General features: G+C 44.5%; 1 protein-coding gene across 2 annotated transcripts in view; it reads right to left on the bottom strand.

Moving 5' to 3' along the window:
• Nucleotides 1-466: 466 nt before the first annotated feature.
• Nucleotides 467-26,731, bottom strand: part of vgll4b (vestigial-like family member 4b) — a 31,470-nt gene continuing 5,205 nt past the window's right edge. Inside the window, exons 1-5 of one of the 2 annotated variants that reach the window (XM_062986966.1) lie at nucleotides 23,443-23,735; nucleotides 14,970-15,150; nucleotides 2,016-2,205; nucleotides 1,370-1,484; nucleotides 467-996 (exon numbers count right to left, since the gene is read on the bottom strand). In XM_062986966.1, the coding sequence (XP_062843036.1) occupies nucleotides 752-996; nucleotides 1,370-1,484; nucleotides 2,016-2,205; nucleotides 14,970-15,150; nucleotides 23,443-23,524 (813 nt within the window). In that variant the 5' untranslated portion in view covers nucleotides 23,525-23,735 and the 3' untranslated portion in view covers nucleotides 467-751. Of the gene's footprint in view, nucleotides 997-1,369; nucleotides 1,485-2,015; nucleotides 2,206-14,969; nucleotides 15,151-23,442; nucleotides 23,736-26,731 lie in introns of those variants that run through there. The other variant, XM_062986967.1, reaches the window with a different exon arrangement.

Genomic DNA, 26,731 nt, shown 5'->3' with positions numbered 1-26,731 from the left:
TTTTTACACTGGATGGCAGAACTGAGATTCAAACCACCTGACGCTTTAACAGGCAGCAAATTGGAAGCTTAGCTTATTATCTTTTTATGCATTTTACCTTCCATTTAGCATAGCCAACCTGCTGCTGGGGACTCGCTGAGGTCGGCTTTGAGTACGGAGAGCCACACCCTGATCTCTGCGCTCCTCCACTTTCTGTACAGGCAACCTGAGCAACCCAGGTCCTTACACAGCGATCATAACCCTGCCACTTAGTCTGGTCTTTCCCACCCAGCAGACTGAAGGCCGGTTTTAGAGGGCGCCCAGCCGACCGGTTAGCCGACTGTGGCTGCGTTTGTCAAGGCATCTCAAATCCCACCGTTTCCGAATTCACCGGTCGTGCTACGTAACCGTTTCTAATCCTCGATGCCTGAGAAGACGTCAGGCTTAATACCCCCCCCCCCCCCCCCCCCCCCCCCACAATCGGAGCAGGACGTTGAGGGTAGAAGCTGTGGCGTGAGAGGGTTAGCAGGGCGTGTTAATGGTTTTTTATCAGAACGGTTTGCATCCGAGGTTCTTTGGTACGTGAGGCAGGACGCTAGCTGACGCTCGGCGGCTCTCTCTTAAACTAAACGAACTAAACGCATCCTGGTTACTAACTGAGTGGGAATGAGAGTGAAACTTTGCTAATGTTCAGAACGTTTGGCTGGGTACTGGTGCTGGTGAGAGTGAGAGTGAGGAGAGAGAGAGAGAGCGGGAGCCGGGTCCGAGCGTCTCAGGAGACGAGAGACGGCGAGTGGTTCATGTTGCCCATGTGACTGTTCGGGGAGGAGTCGGGGCTGCTGGTTGATCCTCCTTTCGCTTTGATCTGGAGCCAGGTTTCTCCCAGAGCTTTGACGAAGTGATCGTCCACCGATCCTGTGATGGACACCGAGTTGGTGACCGGATCGGGCTCTTTGTAGTTTTTGCCCAGGCTGCGTCGGAAATGCTCCTCGATCCCGGGGTCACAGATCACGTTTGCTGTAATGAGACGAGAAAGAGAGAGTATTAATTATTAAATAATATGTATTAATTTAGTTTGCCAGATTTGAATGAAATGATGAGCGCCTACATCAGCTCAGACCTGCAGCTGGAATGCAGCCGTGTGGACCCACCTTCAATGGCTCTGAATTTATTTAGGGTTTAGGGTATTTTAGGGAATATTTTTGGTGTTTAGTTGTTAATCTATTTAAAAATGAAGCTCACGAAGCTCTTCAGGTCATGAGAAGTCGACTGAATGCATTAAATCTGGTGTTTTTCATTCTGTATGAAGGAATCATGAAGGATCATTTCATCTCAGTTCTAGCAGAGATTCGAACCCATGAAACGACCCACGACGAACGACTGTACTTACAGTTCGAGGCTCTCCTGTAGTTGGAAGGCGAGCAGCCGTTGTGAGACACCGTGCAGAGAGACAGGTTACAGTTTCGGTTGCTTGCGGGGGCGCACGTGATCACCGAGGGACGATTCTGTGCACACGAAAACATCACAGATAGAAAACGTCACGCACTGTATCGAAGGTGTCGGTCTCAAAAGTATTTGGACACCTCACTGACCCCTGTGTGATCTTTACAGCTATAAATGATCACAGCTGCTCTTTTGGGAACGAGAGTTTGAATTATGTCTGTGGGAATTTGTGCCCATTCAGTCGAACCAGCTGGGCACTGATGTTGCTCGAGAAAGCCTCAGTTGATGTTCCAGTTCATTCCAGACCTTCCTTTCAAATGTGCACAGGGGCACAGTCATGCTGGAAGAGACAAGGGCCTTCCCTAAACTGTTGCTGCAAAGTTGGAATCATGTGCACCTGTGTCTGCGTGGGTTTCCTCCAGGAGCTCCGGTTTCCTCCGAGTGAGTGAGTGTAACACGTGAATTCAAAAAGTAGAAGAGGCGTCCAAATACTTTTGTCCAAATGCAACCAAGAATCACAACATGTGTTGTTACTGTGAGAAAGAATTTACCCAGAGTTCCTTAGTGGGCAGGGAAACTGAGACGGGACCTACCTGCTGGCGCTCGATGGGGCTGACGCTGGGTGAGACGGGGATCCTGGTGCTGTTCTTGGTGAGCGCGAGCGGCTGCTCCATGATCAGGCTGGGCATGTGTGAGTAGAGATGGACGGGGTGCAGGCACTCGATGGGGCTGCGACTGCGCTCGCGGGGCTCCCGGCGGTAATCGCCGCTCAGCGGTTTACCTCTGGAAAGAAAAAATGAATGAGGGTGACGATTAAAAACCACCTCTGTACTAAACACTTAAGCTAAAAACTAACATGTACTTACTAACGTTCTTATTTATTTATATTAGAGAAACCTTTTAGTTCTAACAGGGTTTCAGCAGATCTGTATCGCTGGACTGTTGTTTACTCATGCCAAGTTCACACTACACGCCTTTCCAAGTGGTCGGGTCACTGTACAGTTCTCACTACACGACTGGATCTCTTGTAATCGGGAGGCTTTCACACTACACGACTGATCGCTGATCGGGGGTCACACACGACACCATCTATCACCGACTGGAATCGCAGGCGAGCTTCTCTGCTCTCCCAAACTACGTTCTGTCACGAAAACAAACGTGAGAAGTGACGAGGGGTTTAATGATACCGATCAAAGTTTGTGCGCTGATGTGCAGCGTAAAATCAAAGAGAAAAAATAAATGAATCTGAGTGGATTTGTCTTGGATTGTTCGATAGTAAGTTTTTTTTGCAATGCAGCGTGGGTGTTTTGTAGAGAACGATGAGGTCAGAAATACTGTAAAACTTGTGTGTGTGCTGATGTATTCTGATATAAACTATATTACGCCCCTGTCCCACCTGTTTACGCTCCTCTCCTGCGTTTCCCCTCACACCAATGCGTTCTCATTGGCTGTTCGACACAGCACTCATTGCCAGTCGAGCAACTCAGATCCAGATATTTGACATGCTAGATATCTCTCTTCGGAGCGGCTCGGATCGAGTTGTTGGGCAGTTCACACACGGCGATGGAGAGCCGAGTTCCGATCGCCGAGCGAACGCCGAGTTGCTCCCGAGCCGGCAGATCTAGCGCCGACCAGGGGAAAAATCGTGTCGTGTGAACTAGGCATTGAACTAGAGTAGGAGGTTTACTGTGGAAGCTCTTCTGTAGGTCGCCCTGGATAGGAGCGTCTGTTAAATGCCTAAAATGTAAACGTAAATGTAAAGGGAACGCACCCTGGATGGAACACCGGTCCACAACCTATATTACTCGCAGATATTTAAAGCTGCACTATTTTTTTATAAACTGCACAACACTGAGCACAGACGTTTAAAAATAACATCGACCACCTCAGTCAGCGGTGAAGGGTCGAATCAGTATTGAGGACGCATTCAAAATAATTGGACAAGACTAGACTGGGGGACAAAAATTTTGGGGAAAAAAAAAAATAAAAATAAAAATAAATAACATCGACCAGTGTGTCGGGTTAAGAAATGGAGCGCCTTTATCTATCATATATACATACACTCGAGTACACTCACTCACTTTCTTAACCGCTTATCCAATTAGGGTCGAGGGGGGGTGCTGGAGCCTATCCCAGCTTTTCAATGGGCGCAAGGCACACAGTAACACCCTGGACGGGGCGCCAGTCCATCGCAGGGCAGACACACACACACACATTCACCTATAGGGCAATTTAGTGTCTCCAATAACCCTGACTGCAGGTTCAACAGTAGTTCAGACGTCCCTGGTGTAGATGAAAGCTGTGACATTTCCAGACTTATATTGTGGTTTTATTATCTACTGATCGTTTATAACAAGAATAATACAAAGTTTCTTGCTCCTGTCTCTTTTCTCTTCCTCTTGTTTCCTGTAAGAACGGACGGACGTGCAGGTCTGTAGGATTTGGTTCTTCCTGGAGGAACGGCGTCCCGCTGCCAGCTGAGCCGGGGCCCGGTGAGGGGCGCTGGTTTTTGTACGCTTCACAGGAAGAGAATTTAATACCGTTGAGTGAGCGCAGAGCCGAGCCGAGCCGAGCCGAGCGGGGCCAGACAACGGGGCGGAAACTGGGGGAGGGAGCCCGGGCTTTAATTAGGGCAGCGCTGGAGACAGGAAGTGCTGCTTTTAATCCTGAATTTGGGAGGGATGTGGGTCATCAGGCTGCAGGAGCTGCTCCACTTCAGACATGATTTGTGGGACTCGTAATTGTGTTCGTATGTTCAAGTGGAAATAAAATACTGACTGATGTGCTGCATCTATACACAAACACGTAGACACTGTGCGCTGCGGTTCGTCCACGTTATGGCCGAAAGTATGCGGACGCCTGCTCGTGAGCTAGCAGGACAACTGGAGTACAAAATATTGAATAATTAAATAATTAAACTGTTTTGACTGAAGTCGCTGGTTCAAGCACCACCACTGCCAGGTTGCTCCTGTTGGGCCCTTGAGCAAGGCCCTTAACCCTCAATTGCTCAGACTGTATACAGTCACAGTACTGTAAGTCGCTGGGGATAAAAGCGGCCTATTCATCTATTAATTTCCAATTTCAACTTCTCTGCGTGCGCTGGCCGAGGAGAGCCACAGACTATCACACGTCCCCTCTCACACTTGTGCAGTCCCTCGTCTCTTCTTAACACCTACCAGCGGTGGATTCTTACAGAGAGCTGTAACACGTACAGAGTCACGCTAAGCTTTACATGTACCCTCCGAATATCGTGCTGGCAGCTCGAACCAGACGGCTGAGGTCGCAATTACACCCGACCTTCCCTTTCTCTCCCAGACCAAGCAAACCGTGTCCGTTGGGTTCCCGTGTAGCACCATAGCGCCCCGATGCTCGAGGTAAGGATGTCCCTTGGTGTCTTGGAATCCCAGGTGTTGCTACCGACCTGGCCAAGCACCCAACCTTGTGAACTGTGCTGTGGAGAAGCCCACACTAGTAAAGTTCATAGACCTCTCGAACCAGAGCTACTGGTGACTGTACACGTCAGAGGGGATGCGTGATAGTCTCAGGTCTGGCCGACCAGGTTGTGGGTTGTACGAACATCAAACAGTTGTAGCCTAGTGGTTAAGGTACTGGACTAGTAACCGAAAGGTCGCTGGTTCAAGCCCCACCACTGCCAGTCACCACTGTTGGGCCCTTAAACAAGGCCTCTGACCCTCAATTGTTTAGATAATACACTGTTACAGTACTGTAAGTTCCTGCTAAATGCAGAACATGTAAATGTAAAATAATGTTGGTGTCTCTAAAGCTATGAAACTTAGAACTTCAAAGGATGAAGCTCCACTCAGATTTCAGAACGAGGAGTCTGCAGTACACTTCCACACGCCCCATGCGGCGAGGCCTCTTCTGGGGAGCGTCTATATTTTTTAAGCCGTGCCGACCGAGATCCTCGAAATAGTTTGTTTCTCGGCAACCGAGCTGGCAGGAAAAGCACCATGGGGTGGACCGTTCTGCCCGCCGGAAACGTCTCTCCCCACAGAGAGAGAGAGAAAGAATAAGAGGCGCTCATTTCTCTGCCAAAAGCTCTCGCTCGGTGAATGAAACCTGCTGGAGAGGAACACATGACTCCTTCTTCCCATTTTACTGTTACCCATTCTGAGTGATTTACTCCACACAGGCGGCTATTATTCCAGGATCCAGGCGCGAGTTTTACACCTCACGGAGGTTCAAACTTCCTGTAGAGGCCTGCTGCATTCTAAACACCACACCAGAGTAAGATACAAAAGCTCCTCATCTAGTTGTACCTACTGTCCTGGCCAAGCTCACTCAAAATGCCAAAATATTAAGCTTTTAATAGTTTTAACAACAAATCATCAAACAAACAGATGAAGTAACTTAAACTGGGAGTTTTGTTGCTTTGTGTTTAATGTAAGACCAAAAGTTCTCTATATAGGAACAAAAGTATGTGGACACCTTTTTAAATCCTGGCTCCGATGTCCTTAACCTCAACGGTCAGATGAGTAAATGTAAATGTTTGTATACTGGACCAGACTGTAATTTACATTAAATTTACATTTCTGGCATTTATTAGATGCTTTTATCCAAAAGCGACCTACAGCACTGTGACAGTCAATCTAAGCAGTTGAGGGTTAAGGGTAGGGATGTACCGATACACTCTACCCACGATGCAATGCGATTCACGATACTGGGTTCATGACACGATTTTTTCCCGATTTTTTAAACTGAAATTGAAAGTTTATAAGTTTCCTTTTATTATTTATCTTAAAAAATAAAATAAAATACTATATTTCTGCTTATCTTTTATTTATCTAAATAAAAAATGTCCTTTTATTTCTGAGGTAGGTACAAACTATGCAAAACAATTTTGAATTAAGCCCAATTAGGCATAAAACCCTCAAATCTGGCAACCAGGCGTATGGCGCCAGTGACGTCAGCCAGGCGAGGTGAATAGCGCCAGCGCCCTCTGCTGTGTAAAGTGAATATCGATTCATTATACATGTCAAATTGATTTGAATCGTGGTGCCTTGTGGTGCATCGTCGTTACATCCCTAGTTAAGGGCCTTGCTCAAGGGCCCAACAGTGGCAACCTAGCAGTGGTGGGGTTTGAACCATCGACCTTCTGCTTTCTAGTCCGATGGAATATAAATAAACATTTACATTTGCGATTGCGACATTTAGTGGACGCTTTTATCCGAAGTGACAATGGCAGTTTGGTGGAGGTTGGGCTTGAACCAGCAACCTTCTGATTACTAGTCCAGCACCTTACCACTAAGCTACCACAAAACTCTGTGACAACCGATGAAAAGAGCAGAGAGACTTGAACGTAAACACACGAGGCTTTTTTTTGCACATTTTTGCAATCCTCCTCATCCACCATCTCCAGGGAGCAGATCACACACACACACACACACACACACACACACACACACACACACACACACACACACACACTAATTTGTCGTTTTATCAAGGGATTGCGAACTGTGATCAGAGTTCAAACAGCGACAAGGACGAGGTGGAATCAGAAACATTAAAAAGCTAACCTCACTGATATGCACCGATGAGCCACAATAGTAGGACCACCCACCAAAAATGTGTGCATGCTTATTTGGTAGCAGTGGTGCATGTGAGGGTGAGGGATCTGTTAGATGTCGTGTTGATGGAGGTTCCTCGTAGTTCACGTGTTAAACGCAGCAGATCTGATCAGAATAAAGACCTGAGGGACTTTAATAGGGGCGGATTGTTATGGCCAGACGACTGTGTTGAAGCGTTTCTGAAACAGAAAGGGGGGTGTTGAGTACCCACCGACAGTGGTCTGGGGAGGGACGAGCCACGATCTTCTGACAGGTTGTTTATGGTAGAAAACATGAAGGCTACAGTGTCTAGAAGGGACCAACAGAAGATCTACTGTGGCTCAAACTGCAGATCATTTTAATCTGAGGTGAACGTCCAGTCAAAGTGCCCATGCAACTCTTGTCCACTATAAAAAACACCTACAACAGGCACCAGGGATCAGAACTGGACCTCAAGGCATCAGAGGAAGGTTTAAACCATCTAAATATGGAATGTTTAGAGGTTGAGAGCTAAATAAGATAAACCTTCTAGGATCTTCTTGTTTACTCGCAGGTTTTTGTGAATTGCTTTAGTTACTGCGTCTGCTTAACGACTCGGTATAAACACAGACCAGAGAAATAAAGAAATAAAGAACCGACCCGCTCGTATTTACTTCACTTGGTCCTTTCATCTCCTCTGATTAAGTGAGGCACAGAAAACGAGGTGGTTCTTGCCCAACTTTCATCTCTGCCAAGAAAGCACGAACGCAGCCCAGCGTCCCCCACAAGAAAGGCCTCGGGGATCTGGAACTTGGCAAGCAGTCGAGTGCGAGAGAAATAAATAAGGAAGGCAAAGGGGCTTAATAAGCGGCGCTCGGAGACGTTCTGTAGGATTTATGCCTGCTGATTAAGTCAAGCGGGAGCTAAACGTGACCAAAAAGAGTGCAAATCCTGAGCTGGTGAAATCCACGCCAGCCGCAACAGGGGGAAATTTTAAAATACTAAGAAATCATTTTACTCAGACTGTTAATAAATGAATCAGGATTTGTTATGGAAGCTTGTCACAAAAAGCTGCTACACAGAAACATCTCCTGTAGTGATCACAAGCTTTTGGTCCTCATAAAAGCAAAATTAATACCTATTTTAACTTAAGTCCAACTACAAACGGGGGTTTGGGTGGTTCAGCGATAAAGCACGTTAGCCCGACAGCGCTGACATCTCGAGCTTGTGAGTTCGAATCTCAGCTCTGCTATCGGCCGTCCGGGCACCAGTGCCAGGTTGCCACTGTTGGACCCTTGAGCAAGGCCCTAAAGCCTCAATTGCTTGGATAAAAGTGTCTGCTAAATGCTGAAAATGTAAATGCACAAAGACGGGGGGTAATGGAGATCGGTGCGTGACTGTACTGCACACATTGTGGAGGGTGGGTGTTAGTTACAGCCCTCCTTGGTCTGCAACATTACAGGTGAAATATTAAAAAATGTTTACTAAATTGGGGGAAAATTCTATTTAAGACGGTATAAATTACTTAAATATTCGACTGGAACTGATACTAACTGGATGCTGGCATCCTCACCGTCACCGAGCTGAGTTACTGTAACGAATTGTATGCAGGTGCTTGTATCTCATGTTTAGGTTTAAAAATGAGGGTTAAATTATATACTTTGAGATTTATTACTCTACAGAGAGTCGTTTTAATGGGATCGAATGACATGTTCGGGGGCAGATTTGGCTCAAACGTAGTGGGAAAACACATGAAGCCAGCGCTCCGACCTCAGAGGCATGGAGCCATTACGTTTTTCTCTTTGGTCTTTACAAGGTCTTTGGTTATACGCAGCGTACAATTAGGGGGAACAAGCTGTGACGTCTTAAACTGGCGATTCCAGGGCTGCCATTCATTTTAGAACCGGAGCGAACCGCACTGTAAAAATGATTCGGTAATATTTCAACTCTGATATTAAAAATCTACAATCTTTCTTTTAACGCGGGCTTTATCGCCGTCGGTCTCATGTCATTTACGCTCGAGTAGAAATCCACATTCACTCCATCGCCCCCTTGAGAGAAATACTGCCGTCCATAACGCTGATAGATTCGGATGCTTTTACGATTTGGAACGTCGTCGATCGGAGGGGATCAGAGCGCGCACAGAGGTAGGCTGCCCACTTCGGGGTTTTATTGGGGTAACGTCCGCGCTGGGAGACTCCAGAGGCAATAAAAACGAGGACATTTTCTCACAATAGCTTTACCAGCAGAGACAAAAAAAAAAAACTCCCTACGATCTTGGCGCGCTGGATCTTTATTCCTCCTTCAAGTCGGAGCAGCCTCGCCCTTAGAGATACAGGAAACATCTGGAAGGAATCAAGGCGAGGAAAGGCTGAACCACAGGATACAAACACAGCCTCACACAGGACGGAGTTTTGGAAACTCTGAGAGATGTGGGCTTCGCCGAGCGCTGTTTCCCATCAGCCGCGCCGCTGTCAGTTTAACTGTGTGTGTGTGTGTGTGTGTGTGTGTGTGCTGTAAGTGTATTGTAGGATACACACACTCATCAGTCACGCTGTAAAAATAAGTGCAGGTACAATAGAGTTAAATCATTTGGGTTCAGTCAGATGTGACTTTTCACTGTTACAGGAACCTGCTGATAAAAAAAAGCACATTTATTATTATTATTATTATTATAGTAAGTTTATCTTATCAGCTTATAATTCCACTTTAGTGCTTTTATACACATAACTATGATTTGTCCACATATGGCATGTATGAGTCTCATTACTGGCAATAAATATATTTGGCAAAAATTAATCCAATACCGGACCAGGATGTTGGTTGACCACTAGTTAAAAACATATAAGTAGCCGCTCAGGTGGCTGAACACCAGAGCAGGGATCTCGAATACATCGTATCGAATCTCAGCTCTGCCTGACGGCGCTCGCACAGAGACGGGAAAAGAGTGCTGTCAGGGTGTGTCTCTCCGTACACAGTGCTGATCCGCATTGCACTCGTCAAAGTATAGGTGACAAAATGCACATGGCTGCTGCCCATGTGTCAGAGGGGGCGTGGGTTAGCTTCGTTCTGGAGAGGAAGCATGACGCAATTGGGCAATTGGAGACGCTAAAATATATATATATATAGTCTGTAGTGCAGACTGTACGTTAAAAACTGTAACCTGATTAAAATCGCATCACGGACTGTGAAACAAGTCGTTTCCTGTGTCATATTAACAGCAATTTGCTGTGTAATTCAAATTGAATGTTTGTGTTCAAGTATTTAACGTTTTTCATTCGAGTAGCGTGCAAGTGAATCACGTTTACTGGTTAATCTGCTCTATGAGGCGTCCTAGCAATCCTACGGCAATTCAGTTAGCAATCGCTTAGTCAGAATGTCCAAGATGTGGAAGTGTAAAGCAGCTAAAATCACGACTCGGGTAACTGAGTTTGAAAAACTAACAACCAATTCTGTGGACGCCGGGACGAGACGGAACATGAAGCCTCGCACCGGCGCTGGATGTTCTAGGTTTACATTCAACTATTAAGGCAGCTGTGCCGTGTATCGTAGCTTCTATTTACTCTATCATTTATAAATATATGAGTCTTTAACAGACCCACTTTTCCACTTCTTTCAAACGATAATCTAATCTTTAATACGAGACGTTTCTAGAATGTTTAGCATTTTCCATTTAAGATAAATGTGCACATATTCAGAATTAGCTTAAAAAGGATGAAAAGTCGCCGCTCAGGTTGGGGTTTCGAATACATCGTTCCGACTGGGCTGGGCGGCCACATGAACAACGATTGGCTGTTGTTCAGGGTTAGAGGGTAAGAAAGTCGGATCATGGGTCCTCATAACTGGTGCGACTGCGACCCCTGCTGGCTGACTGATGGCGCCTGAACAGGGCTGAGGAATGATGCTGATGGGGGTGTGGCCCTCCGTACACAGTGCCCGTTTGTGTATGAACTCGACTCGTGCAGGTGAAAAATGCAGTCTGTACTGACTGTACGTGCCGGAGGGGGCGCGTGTCAGTCGAGAGGCGTCCTCAGTCAGCGGTGAAGGGTCGAACCAGTATAGAGGAGCAATCAGGGTGATTGGACACGACTTGATTAGGGGAGAAAGTTGGAAAAAATAGAACATAAAAAAAAAAAGAGGGACAAAAAGTCCCAAAACGTTTATCAGGATTACATTATTACTCCCGGCACTAAAAACGTTTGCCGTTGATGTTTTGCGCACCGAATTGAATCTGAACGGCAGAACGGCGATTTCGACTCTGAGCTCACTCTGCAGCTCTGCAGGAAAACACCGTGCAGAAATTTGGCAGCTAGCGATGACCTCATCAGGCCGAACCGCTTCGGCGCTGGCTCTCCTCCACTCCCCGTTTGGCCGCGTCCGCAGCTATGAGAAATACTCGCTGTGAAATTTCCCAGCGGGCAGCCGAGGGCTTCCACGACTCGACTGCTCTGGCAGGAACGTTACGGCTCGGCGCTCCGCTGCGGCGCAGGGCTTAAAGTAATGAGACTTAGAGTCAAACCTCGTTTCCATGCTTCTCTTCGTCTGTGATGTGCCAAACACGTCCACGCCTTACAATATTTAAAAACGACACTTTCTGCTTCAGAGAATTCTGCTTCATGACGCTGTATAACTACACACACACACACACAGAGCAGTGTTAGTGGGCTGTGTTTAAAGTGGACTGAGTGGTGATTGAGGGACTTTTCCCTGTGGTGGAGCGACAGGCCGGTGCAGGCTTCCAGCTCGCTCTGGGCCTCAGGATAAAAGCGCCTTTGTTTCTGCTCGGCGCTGAAAACGAGAACATGCCGCGTATCACGTGGACGTCTGACTCCTCTTCCAACTTCCACTCAATCCTCTGCAGATCTGCTGCGTTTGTTTGTCTCGGTTTCTATCTTCAAATGCAGGTAATAAAGTGGAAAATCGAGTTAGGGCTGCGCTATAATGACACACACTCACTGAGCACTTTATTAGGAACACCTATCCGGTTTCTGCGTTCACTGATTATTATTTAACCTACACTTACCACACAGATGAACTTGTGGGTATACAGTTACAAACTGTACACGTCTATTGACCCCCACAAGGTGGTTAGAACATTCTCAGCACTGCAATGTCAACGCTAGGAGAGTATAAGTGCTCCGACAAAATCGGGAAGTGTCCTGGGATAAACGGTTAAAGGAAAATGAACCTCCAACCAGCGACGGCAACACTGCCGCAGAGTAAAGTTTAAATCAGGTCCCAAAAATGTATGTATTCATTTATTACACCATGTTTAACACATATAATGTTTCGTTCTGTTTATTGTATCCTTTTTTTATATTATATTCCAAGTCGTATTTTCATTTTTATTACTCCCGTCCCAAAACAAGTGCTTCAGGATAGAGTTTAAGTTCACAAAACAGCTCAGTGAGGGAAAGAGAGAGTCATTCTCCCAACCCCCACGTCTCCTCTCTCTCTCCGGCCGCAGGGCTCGCCCTTCCTACTGGTGTACAATAATAGAAACCTGAGCTGCCTGCACCGCTGCCTCGAACCCTCGGTGTCGGGTGTCAGAGACGTGTTTCTCGATTCTGGATTCGGTGGAATAAAACGTTTCCTCCTGAATTATTACCAAGCCGCTTTAGAGGAGCGGGAAAATATCCCAGAACTTATCCCAGCATATCCAACCCGCTACCGTCTCAACTTTCATTTACTTACACGAAGACGATTTACAAGAAACAGAGGCGGTAATCTGGGACAACTTTTTTCCCCACCGTTGTTGTTTTAAATAGGAATAAAAATGCGCCTTTTTAAATATCAAAGCCTGTTTATTCACGACGCGGCATGGTGCTGCTGAGATGTGCAGTTTTGCACACGCTGCGAGTGTGGGCATAAAAATACCCGGCTGTGTTTCGAACCCACTTGGGCTGCACGCCCACAGCGACAACTTTACACTGGCTGTAAATAAAAGCGGAATTAAAATGAAGCTGCAGAAGTGCCGGACGCAGACTCGGACACTGAAAGTTTATTCTCTGATGCCAAGTTCACACTACACGACTTTCCAAGTGGTCACTACACGATCTCTTGTAATCGGGAGTCTTTCAAGTCGGTGTGGCTTTCACACTACACGACTGATCGCTGATCGCAGGCGAGCTTCTCTGCTCTCCCAAACTACGTTCTGTCACGAAAACAAACGCGAGAAGTGACGAGGGGTTTAATGACACCACGTCTAAAAATACACGTCAACAAGTAGCGAGAGATCAAAGTTTGAGTGGATTTGGCTACGTGAACAGCTTGGATTGTTCTGTAGAGAGTTGGAGGTTAATAAATATTGTTTGCAATGCAGCGTGGGTGTTTTGTAGAGAACGATCAGGTCAGAAATACTGTAAAACTTGTGTGTGTGTGTGTGCTGATGTATTCTGATATAAACTATATTACGCCCCTGTCCCACCTGTTTACACTCCTCTCCTGCGTTTCCCCTCACACCGTATCCTGCGTCCTCATTGGCTGTTCGACACCGCACTCATTGCCAGTCGGGCGACTCAGACTCAGATATTTAACATGCTAGAAATCTCGCTTCAGTCGCCGAGCCGCCAAGTCTAGCGCCGACCAGTCGCCGAGCGAAAATTAGGGCAGAAATCGTGTAGTGTGAACCAGGCATTAGCCTGGGGTTTGTAATAACGTATATATAAACGGGGTTTGTGATAATGTTATAAATAAGGCACTACCTAAATCACTTTCATTTCAATCAATTTACTGTAAAATGTAAACTTTAAGGTTTGTGTTTAGCGATTTAACATATATGAGGCGGTTTAAGTTAGTGTAACAGACGTTTCTGAGCTGTAATGTGCTGTGCTGACAGTGTTTGATGTGTGTGTTTACGTATTAAGTGCATTTTGCCCCTTTGTGGATTCAATAATCAATATAAAAGTGTGTTTCTCTACACACGTGATCCTCTCAGTGCTGCGTCTCAAAACAACAAACCAGTTGAGTTTTCTGCTCCTCATAGTTTGTCTGTGTACAGTTTATTCCTTACTTTATAAACTCAACAAACTCTTAAGATGCTCGATTACACCGGCAATCCTACAGCAATTCAGTTAGCAGTCGGTTGGACAAAATGTCCAAGATGTGGAAGTCTGGAGCAGCTAAAAACACGACTCGAGTAACTGAGTTTGGGACGAGAATGTTTGGGTTTGAGAAGGTGCTATTAAGGTAGCTGTGCTGTGTGTTGTAGCTTCCATTCATTCTATCATTTAATCTATGCGTCTAATTTACTGACGGATGTAAAACGTGGCTCTTTTCTTTAAAAATCTGTGAAATCTGTGATTTTTGAAAAACAAGGTCCGTGGATTATAGCATAACAGACATAAGAAAGGTTCCTATCAGACTGATTCTAAAGGCAATACTCCAAAATCCCTGAACCCTAATATTATACATCCCTTTTCTATCAAAGCCATTAGTAAAACTACCGTCACGTCACGTCTGTGCAGTATCCCCCACTCCTGCCTGTCTAAAAACACCTCATTCACAGAGCGCAGATGTAAACACTCGGCCATGTTGAGAACGTTCGGCCTCTCAGTGCTGCTGTTGTTCATTTCTGGCTCAGAATCGTCCTCGCGGCGTGGTGCGTTATTCTGCGCTGGACCGTCATGTCTCATGACTGGACGCGGCTGTACCGGAGCTGGAACGGAATGCGGGGAATGCGTATGTGCGCTAGCTGGACGACACGGACGTGCCACCGCCGCCGGACCACATGCTCCGCTCGCTCGCACTTCTGGAATGAGAGGAATCCGAAAGCCTCGGTGACGGTGCCAGCCTTCGCCCGCTTCCCAAGCTGCCTTTCCTTTCTTTATCTTGCTTCTGAGGCGAGTTACACAAAAAAACATCATTTACTCCGCCTTTAATAATCGATCTAACCCGGAGTACGAGTTACTCTCAGGGATCAGGAGGTCTGGCCCTGTGTGATCCGTGCCAGTCACAACAGTGAGAGTGTAAATAACCGAACGAAGCGATGGTACGTACAGGTGCGTGGCGAACAGCCGGCTCATCTTGGCTACGTGCTCGTTAGGGTCAATGGAGTCGTCGGAGAGTTCACCGCTGTGTTTCCTCTTGCTGGGGCTGATGGGGGGAGGAGCCGTCCTGTGGTTGATGACCGCAGAGGACATGGCCTGCATTCGGGACTCGCCCCGCAGCGCCGCCTCGCCTGGACAGAACACACAACACACCTACTGTTAGATAGATAGACAGACAGAGACAGATCGACATACAAACAGATAGACAGACATACAAATAAATAGACAGACAGACAGACAAGCAGATAGATATACAGACAGACAGATATACAGACAGACAAATAGATCGACAGACAAATAGACAGGCAGACAGATAGATAAATCGACAGATAAATAGATAGATATCAGACTCAGCTTTATTGTCATTCAACCACTTACATGATAGAACGAAATACAGTTAGCCAATTATATAAATAGGACAGTCAGACAGACATACAGATAAATAGACAGACAGACAGACAGACAGACAAGCAGATAGATAGACAAGCAGATAGACAGATCGACATACAAACTAATAAACAGACTGACAGATGGGCAGATAGACAGACATACAGATAAACAGATAGATCGACAGACAAATAGACAGGCAGACAGACAGACAGACAAACAGAGAGACAAACAGATGGACAGACAGACAGACAGATAGATAGACAGATCGACGTAAAGACAGATAGACAGACAGGCAGGCAGATAGACAGACAGATCAACAGACAGACAGATAGGCAGACAGACAGATTAACAGACGGGCAGATATACAGAAATATGGATCTTATCTAGCTATAGATAGCTAGACAGACAGATAAACAGACAGATAGATAAACAAGCAGGTAGACAGACAGACAGATAAACAGACAGATAGATAAACAAGCAGGTAGACAGACAGACAGATAGACAGATTAACAGACAGACAGACTGACAGACAAATAGACAGATCGACAGGTAGATAGACAGACAGAGAGATTGATAAAAAGACAAGCAGGTAGACAGACAGATATATGGACAGACAGACAGATAGAAAGACAAATAGACAGACAGGTAGATAGAAAGACAGATATACAGACAGACAGATAGAAAGACAAATAGACAGACAGGTAGATAGAAAGACAGATATACAGACAGACAGACAGATAGAGAAATATAAAATATATAAAACTGACTATAAACACTATAGAACTAGAACACTGACGGAGCTACTGGAGAAGCTGCTGCTGGTGACGGGGCCTGATATTAATTCAGCACTCAGAACCTCGGAGTAAACGTCAACACAGACACCTGCGCATCATAGAATAATGTAATTTTAATTATAAGTTCTAATAAACTAGTAATAAGTGGAACTGAGCACGAGAAAGAGCAGCAGCTGTGGTGAAATATTTGGGATACGAACTTAAGCTCTTATTTATTTAAGAAAAAAAACAGTGTTGTGGTTTCTAAAACTGCTTTGAATATTTCAGGGGGAAGAAACTCAAAACAACAAAGACACATCTTGATCTTGATCCTGGCACATCAAAGGATCGTCTGTGTCTTTGATCTACGCTGAAGTGAAGTCCAGCACGATACGGGTCTTATTTAAAACACTTCACACACCGAAACATCAGATCTAAATCCAGACGCAGCAGAATCGAGGTGCCGATCGGTCGTCGCTCTCGTCAGGAAGGTTCTCAGGGACCCGGAGCGGAGCGGCGAGTGTATTTACAGTTCAGCGTGTGGGAGGAGAGCAGGAAAATTACAACTGGCAGCCTGAAGTAACTGGGACTTTCCACTCGGGATGAGGTTAGCGCGACCCAGAATCGAGTTCGTTCGCCGTGCTGAGCCAAAATCCGAGTTCGTCGGGGCCTGTTCTGAGGAGCTCTAGATCTTTTGCAGAGTGTCCTGACATGCAGGAAATTCACTCAAACTCCACAAACAGATAGAAATGCAGGACTTTAAATGTGTCACGAGTACCAGGGGTGCAAAAATCAGCCCGGCGACGCGGCACGGCCGCTCCCACAAGTGTCCTATTTTCCTGACTGGCGTGTTTCGGCTCGCCTGTCCGCGCTCCATGGCAACACAGATGACATCAGTGTTTTTTGGCAGGACCCGTGAGCGGATAATAGAGAAGAGACGGCGAGCTGTAACGGGGCTCGACACATGATAGCTTATCTGCGCTCGTCTCCGGAGAGGATTTTCAATAGGAGGTGGAGAGCAGGGCGGCGTCGCTTGCTATTGTGATATCTGAGGTCCATTAGGGCTGAATTACAGTAGGAATGGAGATGTGTGAGCGAACGAGGACATGTGCAGGCGTCTCTGGGGGTACTACGTGGCCAAAAGTATGTGAACACCCCTCCTCGTTATTGAGTCCAGGTGTTTACAGCCACAACCACACCGATAGGCTACCGTTCCTAGAAAGACATCGCTTGACAAGTTTGCTAGGGGGGAACTCGCTCTGACTCTAACTGGACACATTTGAGATGAATTGGAATGCCAAATGTGACCTTTAAGTCAGTAAGCATAATTTTTCACACACACAAAGCCTTTCCATTAGCACTGAGACTGCTTCAGCTGTAAAGAGGGCGCATAGCAATGTCCATGGCTTGGAAACTGAATGCCACAATTGAAGGGTACTGACTATTTTGTGTTGGCGAGGTTGGCATCGTTGAAGTATGACGCTCGGGTACAGCATGTTTGTTTAGAGCGATGGCACACTGGGTTTAGTGGTTTAGCGTATTTACAGTTTATAGCTAGAATAGAAGCCAGATGTTTACAAACACTCGTTAGGAACACTGCTCACAGTCAAGCGAGCTTAACATTGCTATGACTTGTAGGCTGTCGTGCGAGAATGAGAACATGCCCTGCCCTTGCCTTTCCTTTATCCATGTGATCACCAAAACAAAGCTACCAGGGTATTGTAGTGTACGTTTGAACAGGGTTTCAAATCCCAACAACACTGCTGCACCTGCTACACTCATTCCAGAACAACACACACACACTACAATGTCATTATCATGTTAGTGTCAAGCCCTATGAGGGGTCCCTTTCAATTTGCTCCCAACTGAGTCGTTTCCAATTCCTTTCTGTTTAAATCGCAACGATGGCACTCCGTACCCCCCTTTGTTCTCAAGCTGGGCAAGGAGGGTTAAGACTATACACCATGCCCGCGCCGACACACCTGTAGTTACCGACTGGATGGAGACTCGCTCTCCAGATCATCCATTACTAAGGCAGACGCCTTGGCAAACAATTTTCAACCTATTCGCTCCCGTACAGGCACAGCTAATCGTGGGTATGTTTTAAATTCATATAGACTTATCACGTACAGTACAACGTCTATCAAGGATCTCTAATGACCTCTACGATGAAGGAACAACTGCTGCGTGCTTACGGCTGATTAGGTTGTTACTCTGATCATAATTCCCCTGCCCATAACAGGACCTCCCGTGTGGAAAACTGTGCAGCAATCGAGAACTTCCAGTTCCTCACACAAAGCATCAAATCTTACACTGAAAAAGTTCGAGTTCTTTATTTATACAGTAACCTGCTCTACCAACACCAGGAGCCATAAAAGATCCCTATCAGTGTCAGAGGAGATGCCTCCAACGTCTGATCTGCTGAAAGGAGCTCATTAGAGGCACAACTGATCAAAGCCGAGCGCTTCTAAGAACTTCAAAAGTCAGGACAGGATGGGATTTTGTTACATGAGTGAGCCGCCCGCCTCCCAGCCGCCACCCCCCCCATAACCGCACGTACGCAGAGTAAAGACGTTAAGCCTTCTTTTGACAGTCGTACTTGGCAACGCAAAGTGAGCTGGGAGCGAGAGACACCTCGGGTTTTAAAATGTACTTGGAGAGGGTTTAAAGTGGGGGGGGGGAGGTTGCTCCTGACTCGTTGATCGCACCGTGGGCGTTCGTAGAAGCTGTTTCATTTTTTTTTTTTTTTTTTTGCCTGAAATCCGAGCGGCCCTCACAGCGAGCCTTTTGCCACCCATTCATGAGACAGACAACAATCAGAGCTCTTTATGGCTGAAATGAATGCCGGGAGAAGGACGGGCAGCCTCGCCAGGGGTGGTGGGTGCTGCGTTTCACCTTCGCATTGTTAGCAGCTCCTTTCAGCTTTTGTTTTGCAGGGAAAAAAATTGACAGTGAGCATTTTATGCGGTCTGATTAAGGCTGGGTTTCGGTTAAACTCTGGTTAAAATATCTGTATATATGAAAATAAAGGCATTCAATCTGCCCTATATTGTCCTGATTCTATAGATACACCCATAGTCCATATAAAATAGAACGCCTTTGTTTGTCATATATACGAATACACTTTTACAGTACAGTGAAATTCTTTCTTCGTATATCCCAGCTTGTTTAGAAGCCGGGGGTCAGAGCGCAGGGTCGGGTCACTGTACAGCCCCTGGAGCAGACTGGGTTTAGGGCCTTGCTCAAGGGTCCAACAGTGGCTGCAGGGATTCAAACTCTCAACCTTTCAATTGATAATCCAAAGCTCTACCTACTATGCTACCACTGTCCTATATATATATATATATATATATATATATATCTCATATATATAATATAATACAATACTGTGGGCAATAAGAGGTGTCACAACTTATCATGCCATCCATACCCATTACCCATACCTTATTCCAACTGATGTAGCAGACAAACTCCTGTTGATTTGGGGTTAAACATTATGTTTGCATCTGGTTAACATCTGTCTGGAATTGTTTGCACATACAACATGTGAAATAACGCTAATGCGGATTGCTGGCTGATGACCAGTTATGTACCCGAGATCGCTCGGACATCCGCAGTGAGGTCTAGCTTATCTTATTTATTCTTTAAGCTTTGAAGATAAACTGTGCCAGATTGAAAACCATGACTGATAAGAAACCCGATTAACGCTTGCTGTGTGACCTTGAATTGGCCGAGATTATTTTCTTCTCGTCCTGGGCTCAGAGCCTTTTCCTGGTAAGCGGTGCTGGTCTCGGGATGATATGAATGTGCTGTGAAGGCTGCCTGACATTACCGACATGCATTTCCAGTTCACGAATACCCAGCGTGCATTCGGGTCTATTTACAGAGATGATGCCATGCTCCCAGGTCCAGGAGCTGGAGTAGATTTAGACACAAGCGAAAAGAGCCACGATTGAGTATTTCCATCCACTGTCGGTGAGTTACAGCTTAACACCGGCTCAATACGTCCAGCGGAGCTTGCAGGAATCAATCACAGCTATCTCGGTCCTGTCAGCGTTTTGCTCCTGCTAAAAGCTTTTCAGCGACGTTCTTTGGACGGTTATCACGAAACAGGATGAATCGTCCGCCAAGGAGGAGAGAAGATAAGCTTTCGCAAGCTTTCGGATACGAAATCTCACTTTTTACGGCTTTAAGGTACAAATCACTCAATAAGCAAAACCAAATCACCAATCAGGAGTGAAGAGGCATCTCTCTACCTAACCAGCTACTTCATGAATGGAGGGAACTGGGAAGTGGTCACATCTACAATATTGTGCGTGCTTTGGTATTAAAATCAATGCTGGACATGTTCCTGCTCGCTATTCTTAGCCAGTTCTCTCATTTGGAAGTCAAATTCTGCTTTAACAGCTCAAAGGTCACTACGTTCTCATATTTACACATGTTAGCATATATAGTGCATCTGTCACCAACTAGTGAACGGGTTTTAACAGGGCATGTAAACCAAACTAGCTCTGTTGGCATTTTAAAAAGGTCTAACCAGTGTAAAGCACAACCACTGGGCTAGTGAGCTACCAGCTAAAGTATTGGCTTTTATTTGAAAGAATGCTGTCCCTTAAATTTCTTTATTTAAGTCGAGTTTGTAAGTAAAACCCCAAAAAACTGCTCGAATAGGAAAAACAAAGTAAATTCTGATACTGTGAACATCTGAGCGATGTTAAGTCATGTCATCGATATGAAAATATAGCACATTCACATTGTATGTATTTAAACATCGCAATACAGTACACATCACTAAGCTGTGCTGGTCACTGTCTGGCTACAGGAAGCTGTTTTTCACGCCAGTGTAAGACACAGTCTGGACTGCAGACGGTTCTGGGTCACGTTTCAGCGTTTGACAAGTGATGACCAATAACAGAAGGCTGGTACGGTGTGGTGCCGTAAAAAAAAAAACCCTTACACCTCCCCCTTCTATCAGAAACTCAGACAGTGTAAAGTAATGTGTGTGAAGTCATGCAGCGTCCACAGACTAGAAGAAAGGGATTGATCATTTTCTCATTCTGATATTCGTCCATGACTGTAGTGTAAGACTATTTTACGTTTCTGCTCAGTCAAAGACGTGAAGCTTTAAATCTGGCCGAATTAAAGAATCTCACTGAGCTGCTTTAACAAAAAGGCTTCCGACTTGAGGCTATTTATTTATCTCTTCATAAATAAAACAAAAATAGTATTTTGGCACGTCTCACTAAGTACTAATCTATCCTATCCGACTGGGGCAGTTGTAGCTTAGCGGTTAAGGTACTGGACAAGTAATCGAAAGGTCACTGGTTAAAGCCCCACCACTGCCAGGTTGCTCCTGTTGGGCCCTTGAGCAAGGCCCTCAATTGCTTAGACAATTTACTGTCACGGTACTGTAAGTCACTTTGGATAAAAGCGTCTGCTAAGTGCTAAATTCAGAAGGTCGCTGGTTCAAGCCCCACCACTGCCAGATTGACGCTGTTGGGCCCTTGAGCAAGGCCCTTAACCCTCAATTGCTCAGACTGTATGTATACTGGCACAAGTACTGTAAGTCGCTTTGGATAAAAGCCTCCGCTAAATGATGAAAATGTGAATGTAAAATGTAAATCAGATCCATAAAACACAACTGTAAACTGGTCTGTATCTGACAGGTGCATCACATACAAACAAACTGCTCTGTAGAAAAATGATGTACAAAATCAAAATCAAAGCCAAAGCGTTGAAAAAAAGAGGAAATGATCAGAAATGTATGTAAAGTTTGTTTATGTAAAGTGTGTTTAGTGTTTTTTTATAAGATTCTCAGACACTAAATGACAACCAAACATCACACATCATTTCCTAATCCTGAGGGTTTTCTAAACTTAACACGCTTGCTGTTTTTCAGATCAGGAATACAATGGACTACAAATTCAAAGGGGCAACATATTCACTCTGAATTATAAACTGATATATTAAACAATCCTGGTACAGTAATAATAAATAAATATTTAAATAAACTGTCCGTCCTGTTCAGAATGAGGAAACGACTGGCCTGATGGAAACCTCGACCTGATAGTGATCTAACACATGAAGCACTGCTAGAGTTTGTATTTTAGAGACATGTTTTCGTAAGATTTATAACTTTTTTGCCTATCAGTGCAGTACACAGTTATGATGAGATTGCATTGGACTGGGCCTGTTTCCTGTAGCCTCAGAGTAGGAAAATCCTACATCTATTGGTCAGGCAAACACAGGAACAAACCAAACACATCAGGCCTGTTTAACAGCAACATGTGTTTGGTGAATTGGGTCATTTTAACAATGCAGGAATGTTGGGGATTGATAAGAATGTTACACTCAGATCCATCACTAAATCTGACCAATATTTACTCACTTGGTGTCTCTCCATTATCACTACATAAACACAAATGAAATCAAGTAAAGCCAAACTTTAGTAATAATGTAATTTTGATAGTTGAGAGGTCCATTCATTCCTTTTTATTCTTAATATAATAGTGATATTTGAAACGATCCACAAACAAGACTGATCTAATAATTTAGTTTACACAGTAATCGAGCAGATGCTTCTGTTGCAAGGTTATTTCAAATATCCCAAGAGGAAATTGGCACGTCCTCTATAAGCAATAAACTTTTCTGAACAATATCTGTTTATTTACTGCATTTAACATATTAAGAAAACGATAAACGTATTATAAATGCTTAACGTAATGCAAATAAACAGTAATAGTGCATAACAACGGTCACATCACAACATATCATAAAGCCTACTGTCCTGATGCGTTAAGTGAACTTATTTTTACAAAACAAACAAAACAGAAAACGTAGACCTTTAGCAGATGTGTCAAAACTTTAGGATTATATTGTAGATTTTTAAACTCGTTCCATTGCACCGTGTTCAATCCGGAAAAAAACGATCATTTCCGAGCCGAGCCGAAGCTTCACGAACCAGCGCTTTCTTAAACTGACTATCTTTAATTACTACTTTTTTACTCTTTGTGTTTGACTGTACAACCTTTTCTCCGTCTCTAAGTTAAGATAATTAAATACAAACCATCATACAGACGATGAAACAAGTTTTAAATACTTTTTTAAACGTGAAAGCCGAAATAACCCGAATATTTCCGAACCCAGCCGAGCTATAGTGGCTCGAGCTAACGATGCTGTCAAGTAACGGATTCAGACTCAAATTTACCTCAAACAAAAGTTCAGATTCAACAAAACAGCACAAAATAAAAGTAGTTTTACCGTCGTAGCATAATATGCCAATGTTGTTGTTCATTTTGTCCAAGTAGGGATAGTTCAACAGGTCCATCCTGGTAAAGAGCATTTATACCTCACCAACGGATAAAAACACAAACTGCCCTCGAACCGAGATTTCAAAAATAAAAAAGGACCAGCCTTTATAAACTACTTTCAAACTCAACTTCAACACGTCAGAAGTTGAGAGGTTTTACGCGAATACTTCACGACAATGTTATAAGATTAAAAAATAAAAAAATAAAATGGTTATTTAGAGACGAAAACAATAATACAGCCCTCCTCACAGCCCGCTGCAAGTCAACTGACTCTGCCTCGACTCCCAACTCAGCGACTCCTGCAGTGCGCACGCGCACTACACCCATCTCTGGATCAAGGATGCGATTCGAAAAGAGTCGATTCTCTATTTACAGGGAATGGACATCGAGTGACTCGTTTAGTGACTCGCTTTAACTCGAATGGAAAAACGGAATCGACTCAAAATGTGAAGAGTCGACTCTACAAAGAAATGAATTCCGCTTTATAAACTTAACTCATTTATTTTCACTAAACGCTTCATCGTTATGGTTAAGGCAGGAATACATTTAAGACATGTTCCTATTAATTCACATATTCACTTACATCTAGAGGTAATTAACAACCCCAAACCAACCTTTTAAATGTTTCTAAGAAGATAAGAGGCGATGATCGAACCTAACCCAACAGGACCACTTTGCCTTGCGGCACCCACTGTGCCCCCTCACCCATACAAACGAGTGATTCAAAGTCAAACAAATCAGTATGGACTATTTCATGTTTGTTGGATCTTTTACAATGACTAACACTTTTATTTCCAAGTACTAGTATTTATTTAGCTTTAGTAACATCTTCATCCAGATCAGAGTCGCAGTGAGTCCTGAGCATACCTGGAAACACTTAATGCGAAGCCAATCATGCACCTCAAACCGTGTTACAACTCATCACAGGCAAACCATACAGGGACAAGAACTGACTGTGATTATCTGAATGACTCTTATACCCTCTAGTGGAAACACACATCCACACGCCCTGAACTCCAGCCATATAAAATCATGATTTCCTGCAGTCAGCTAAAAACATCTAACAAACCCTTTAACCATGGCCATGCCTTTTAATCCATACACAAGAACATGGAAATTAGTACCACTTATAGACTGAGGATTCAGTGTATTTTTATCTGTATAATTTAATTGTATTTAACAGTAAAACACAATAAAAGACCCCATATCATACCCTTTGGTAGGCTGTTCATTGGTAGCAAACTTCATTTGGATTTGGAATAATGTTTCCCCAATTATCTTTCAATTTGTCTATTTTTCTGCTTTTCTTTGGTGAATAATATTGTCTAATATTACTGAGTGAAATATCAGTGGAGTCATGAAAAATGATCTATGCTAAACCTATTATTATCTATTATTTTACCTGTCTATTGTAATGTAAGCTTAGGTTACTTGCATCTAATAATGAATCTGACCTAGGAGGAAAGGTGACCTAGTAATAAAGCAAAACAATAATCATAATAATGGACTTTAGACCTCTGTGAGGAAACCAGAGCACCTGGAGAAAAACCACACAGACACAGGGAGAACATGCAAACTCCATACAGAAAGAACTCAAGTAGGGAATCGAACCCAGGCCCTGCTGTAAGGGGACAGTACTAGTCAGTGCACCACTGTGCCACTCATATAAATACCAATAAAAACATAAACAACAACAACAATACCAATACTACTAATAATAAATAATAACAAAAATTAACCTTATGAAAATGAAACAGACGCTAGGGTGGCACAGCGGTACATTATACTAACCAACTAACGCTGTCATCCAGAATTCAAATCCCCAGCAGTGTTATCGACCAGTCGGGCGTCTACATACACACATGATTGGCCATGTGTCTTTGGCCGAGGCCCAGCGATGGATTGGAGTCCAGTCTTGGGTGTGTTATTGCATTGCACCCAGTGTTTCCAAGGAAAGCAGACCCACCGTGACCCTGACCATAATAAGCCAGTAGTAGAACATGAAAACTGAACTAAAAAGTCTTGTTTGGATAAATGCGCATGTTTTCACTGAAGTGAAACTGAACTGTGAGGGAGAGAAAAGCTTCAGGTTACAGAACGAGTGAAGATCGAAGCCTCAGCAGATAAAACCAGAGATTTAAAGATGTGTAAATAAACGGTTCAGTGTGGAACCGGCGAGACGAGTCGGCATTGAACAGATATTAAACCCGGGGCGTGTTCATGTGCACTATTATCATACACAAACACAAACTGTTGCTTTACCGGTATTAAACGGCTTCGTTTACTGGTGTGAACGAGCGTGCTGGACCGGTTGTAATTATTGCACTCTGGGTGTTACACAAACATTAAATTACACACAGGAACGCACTGGTTTAAATTAACGACGTTCCACAATTAAGAGAGTTCATGCTCAACTGCTCAGGCTTTCACATAAACTAACTATATGGATAAAGTATTGGGACACCACTTCTAATCTCATGTGATTCAGCCACGACATTTGCTAACAAGTGTAATAAATCAGTTATACAAAAGAAACAGGCAGTTGTAGCTTAGCGATTAAGATACTGGACTAGTAATCAATAGGTCGCTGGTTCAAGCCCAACCACTGCCAGGTTGCTGTTGGGCCCTTGAGCAAGGCCCAAAAGCTGTGTTAAAGAAAGTCCAGTGTCTGAACTGGAACATCAACATCAGTGTCCAATAATACAAACGGTGTCAACGTCTGACTGAATGGGCACAAATTCCCACAGACATACTTCAAAGTCTTGTGTTGTGAGTTCTAGCTGAACGGATCACACAGAGGTCACTTGGTTTAAATACCATCAGTTTTTTAAAAATGGGACGTCCGACAAACTTAAAGTCAGGCGTCCAAATACTTTTGGTCATACAGCATCTGAACTGATGTAAAAATGTAATGTAAGAACATCCGAACACTTAGAACTTAATTCCGAGAAAGATTTACGATCTTTTCACCCTGAAGTGGATCCAAACCCCCCCCCCCCTCGTTCACCCGGTCCCTCCCCAGCTTACACCAGTATGAAGGAAGGCTTCTGATTGGCACCCGCCGCCTTTTGTGTTGCGTTTCACACACTCTGCACAAAAGCCACGCCGGTGCTGAACACTGGATCTATTCACACCGCTCCTTAATCCACTGTCTTTAATCATGGAGATTTAATTCCCTTCAGACCCGATGCCAAACCGTTGCGATGTCATTTCCTGTCGGTTTTTACCAACAAAGCAAC

Source organism: Trichomycterus rosablanca, chromosome 24 (assembly GCF_030014385.1).
Source record: "Trichomycterus rosablanca isolate fTriRos1 chromosome 24, fTriRos1.hap1, whole genome shotgun sequence".
NCBI classification, from domain to species: Eukaryota; Metazoa; Chordata; class Actinopteri; order Siluriformes; family Trichomycteridae; genus Trichomycterus; species Trichomycterus rosablanca.
The sequence above is the reverse complement of the archived record's forward strand: the minus strand, read 5'-3'. Positions and strand labels throughout refer to the sequence as shown.